This window comes from Nestor notabilis, unplaced genomic scaffold, assembly GCF_000696875.1.
Source record: "Nestor notabilis isolate BGI_N333 unplaced genomic scaffold, ASM69687v1 scaffold18157, whole genome shotgun sequence".
Taxonomy (NCBI): Eukaryota; Metazoa; Chordata; class Aves; order Psittaciformes; family Psittacidae; genus Nestor; species Nestor notabilis.
This window is the reverse complement of record NW_009935318.1, coordinates 1-4,254: the sequence shown is the minus strand read 5'-3', so window position 1 is coordinate 4,254 and position 4,254 is coordinate 1. Positions and strand designations below refer to the sequence as shown.

The 4,254-nt window shown below is 45.3% G+C and overlaps 1 protein-coding gene across 1 annotated transcript; it reads left to right on the top strand.

The window, feature by feature from the left end:
- Positions 1-398: 398 nt before the first annotated feature.
- LOC104399503 (cytochrome b-c1 complex subunit 10) lies at positions 399-519 on the top strand (the record flags this gene model as incomplete). The annotated part of the gene is made up of 1 exon (XM_010017789.1): positions 399-519. A coding segment is annotated over one exon (121 nt), but the record flags the coding sequence as incomplete, so codon positions are not given.
- Between the last annotated feature and the right edge of the window lie 3,735 nt (positions 520-4,254).

Below are 4,254 nucleotides of genomic sequence, written 5' to 3'. Positions count from 1 at the left end.
TTTAAGGTCCTTTCCAACCTAAACCAGTCTGAGTCTGTAAACGTTGCAGTGCCAGTGAGTGCCACTTGGCTGGGTTGCGTGAGAGGGAATGAAGTAGCCTGCAGGCCAGAACAAAGACAACGTGAGCTATTGCAGTGAAACAGTTAAACAAATAAGTGTATCTTTTCCTAACTTGGTAATGCTTTTATTAAATAAAATCATATCAGCCTTTTCCAGTAAAACCTCTTGACCAGGTTGGGGCCTGGTACTTCATGAGATCCTTTCAAGATTCCTGCCAGGCTTTTCTCTTTTTTTTTTAATTAAAAGGTCTTTCCTAGGTACTTCAGCATTTGTCAGACCTTCCACAATGAAGAATTAATGTTGTTTAACAGCTACAATTCTGTGTGTGTCTTCCTTAGGACTCCCACCCTCGTTACATGGGGTAGTGTAGCTGGTATTGGTGTAATATGGGGCACAGACTGGAAGCTGATCCTTCAGTATGTTCCCTACATCAGTGGCAAGTATAAAACTGAAGACTAAGCTTCCCTCTCATGGTAAGTTTTGTTTGTGCCTCTCTGAGCTAAAAAAGTAGTGTTGTCTTGGTGTGACAAATGATGTGTCCGGTCTGTCCAGGGCACAATCATTTATTATTTGTCCAAAATACACTTAATTTCATTGGTCAGGAGTTCTAAAAATACTTTTCTGTCTGGGGCTTCACAGAGTGCCAGGAGGATGAAATATGAAAACAAATATGATTTTCAAGTGAATATTTTGCAAGTGGTGGATTTTGGTGTGGTTCTTAAGAGGTCAAATCAAGTTTTCGATGCTGAACCTTTGACAGATGTGTTTGCTTTTATTCCAAGCTAGAATGGCTTCAAGCTCATGACTAGTTTTGTTGCTAGGTGAATTCAGACTCCTTTCTGTTCCTTGTAACTCTTATTAAATATAAACTGAATGTTCAGAGCTAGTTACTCTGTACCAGAAATTCATTGGAAAATTGGCTTTCTCAAGTGATTTTATTATTATTTTTTAAATTTCCTTCTTTAATCGCATATGAAATGTGTTGTTCTCAGTCTGATTCTGCCACTCTGCTCTTGTGAGACCCCACTTGGAGCACTGTGTACAGTTCTGGTGTCCCCAGCATGAGGACATGGAGCTGTTGGAGCAAGTCCAGGGAAGGCCGTGAGGATGCTCAGGGGCTGGAGCACTCCCATATGGAGACAGGCTGAGAACACTGGGGCTGTTCAGGCTGGAGAAGAGAAGCTGCGTGGAGACCTCAGAGCAGCTTCCAGTGTCTGAAGGGGGCTACAAGGATGCTCTAGAGGCACCTTCATCAGGGACTGTAGCGATAAGACATGGCGTGGTGGGTTTAAACTGAAACAGGGTTAGATCTAAAGCAGAAGCTCTTCCCTGCGCTGGCACAGAGTGCCCAGAGAAGCTGTGGCTGCCCCATCCCTGGCAGTGTTCAAGGCCAGGTTGGACACAGGGGCTTGGAGCAACCTGCTCTAGTGGAAGGTGTCCCTGCTCGTGGCAGGGGTTGGAAGGGGATGAGCTTTAAGGTCCCTTCAACCCAAACCAGGCACCCGAGATGCTACAAATTCATCTTGTGGGTCTCCCCACAAGTCAGTGGAAATCTCTGAAGTTACATAGATGCAACGAAATGACCTAGTAAGGGCTTGGTTACTTTGAAATTGTCTTAGCTGGTAGTAGGAACATGGATTTGTTCCTGAGATGACAGTGATGTGCTTTGTTTTGAAGCAGGAGCTTTGAGGTGTCATTATGCATAAATCATCTGGAAAGAGGAATAGAGGAGGGGGACATTGCTGTGGTGGCCTGTGATTCCTTCCAAAGAGCCTGTATGCCTGTGTGCCTGCCTTCTGCTCTGCCTATACCAGCCTCTGCAACAGGAACTTCTTGCCTGGATACGGGAAGCACTGCTTAATGACTGCTTTGTGTTTATTACAGGAAACGTATTGCTGGGTAGTGTTTTGGAGCCGTCCGTCCGCTGAGAGCCTGCTTTGAGGTGAACTTGAAATGCCCAGTAAAGATTCTGCAACAGGTCGTGGTGTCCCCTCTCCCATGAGCAGTTCTGACCATTGGTTGGGAACAAGTTTAGCTTCACTGACCAGCCTGCGTAGTGCTCTTCCACTGATCACTGTCACAGCAGATCTTCTTGTAATGGGAGTAGTTTATAAACCTGATGTACAAAATAAACCAAGTTAATTATATTTTTGCTTTTTTTTGTGTGTGTGTGTTTCCTTTTTAGGCCACACTCTTTAGACGCCTCATTTGGGTTATATCTTCAGCTTGGTTGAATGTGTGTCCTAAGGAGGAGTGTTTGCCTCTCATTCTGTACACATTCCTTGGGCATCAAGCAGGGGATGAGCCTTTTTATTTGTTTGTGGGTAGTTTTTGCTCCTCACTCCTAATACTGCTGTAGTTCTTGAACTATTCTTAGTGATGTCTTCATTTTAAGCTAATCATTCCCACATCAGCAGCAATTTGGACTCATGCATGCAGTTAACTTTTCATAGCCAATATTGCAGGGTTTCGTGGTAACAGATACCTGGCATTTAGTTTAAAGCAAGATTTTGCTTCTTTTTACCATCAGTCTGTGGACCCCTTCAACTGTCTGGTGGGTGCTGGTGGAAAGTTCATCCCTTTCCACAAAGACACAAAATCTATGTAAGAACAGTATCACTGTTTTCTCTCTGTTTCGTGCCAAATTTCACCATGTTATAATTTTGGGCTGTAATGAAAGGGTGAAACCTCTTAAGGGAAAAATCTGTGTTGTAGCAGCTGTGCTGCTTGAGTGTCACCTGCAGGGTTGGAGGCTTCCGAGTGATATTTCTATGGAAAGCTGTTGTAAAACCTGCCCAAACGGTGGCACTGTGCAGGATGCTTGAACTACTTCCAGAACAGAATAATTGCTTAAGCATTGCTTTGGCATCCCCACTGATAACTCATTGGGGGGACAGGGAATATCATTTTCACATACAAAACACGCTGTGCTGCCCTGCTATAGTGTGAAGGGATGACTGTGCTGTTGCCTCAGTCTCTTGCAGTCCATTGCTCCAGCAGTGCTCCTGGGTTGACTCCCAAAAGGAGTCCCAAGCCACTGTGCCTTGGAATACTGAGACTGGAGGTGTGACAGCAGCCCTGTGCTGTACACAGAGGTATTGATATCGATCCAGATTCATCCTGAAAGTAGATGTTGGTACCAGCCTGATCTCACACGTCATCAGGACTGGAAGCTCAGACTTGAACAGTTGGAGCCTGTTGAACATGTCTAGACAGCACAGGCAGAATATGCTGCTGCTGACTTCAGACACGACCTAGTTTGGGCTTGTTCCCTTTGCTCCCACAGATGAGGGAGCTCTTCAGGCCTTGAACTGAGGCTCTGCCCGTGTTGCCCACTCGCCCAAGGCCCCTGGTTGTCAGTCTGCAGCTCTCACTGTGGAGCGTTACCTTTAGCAAAGTCCCATGGAGAGCACTGTGTGCAGCACGTGAGATCAGAAGATACTTATAGGAGAAAAATGTATTCAATATTCGCAGGCACTGCAAGAAACATATGGACTTTGGCTTTGTTTGGCCTTCAGGGATTGTTGAGCTACTTGTGCTTTCTGCAGCATTCAAAATGATTTCTCTAAGCATAGGATTACCCTATAATTTCTAGTATTTCTCCTTCCACAAGAGCACAAGCACTCTCCAGAAATACTCTATTAGAAATATCTTCTGCATTCCCTGGGGAGCCCCCCCTGCAGCCCTGTGTACAGCTCTGGGAGCAACAAAAGAGGGACATGGAGCTGCTGGAGCGAGGCCAGAGGAGGCCCCGGAGCTGCTACGAGGGCTGGAGCAGCTCTGCTCTGGAGCCAGGCTGAGAGAGCTGGGCTGGGGCAGCTGGAGAAGAGAAGGCTCCTCAAGGGGACACCTTAGAGCAGCTCCTTAGAGCTCCCAGCCTAAATCATTCTATGATTCTTGGGCAGATTTCTGTTAAAATTCAAATAATTACTGCTCAAGTGTGAGAAGTGATTTTTCTCGTTTTCACTATCCTTGCATTGCTTCTTTTCTCGCAGTTATTTTTCAGAATGAGCTCACCAAATGTCACATCCATTATATGAACAAATTAGTTAAAAGACAATGACTCAACAGAGGAGAAAAAGCTTCCTCTTAAAATCCTGTTGAGTTCTGCCAGAGGGGACAGTGGCAGCCAAGTTCACAGGGCTTTGGATTTACAGAAATCAAAGATCATAGAATCCCAGCCTGGTTTGTGTT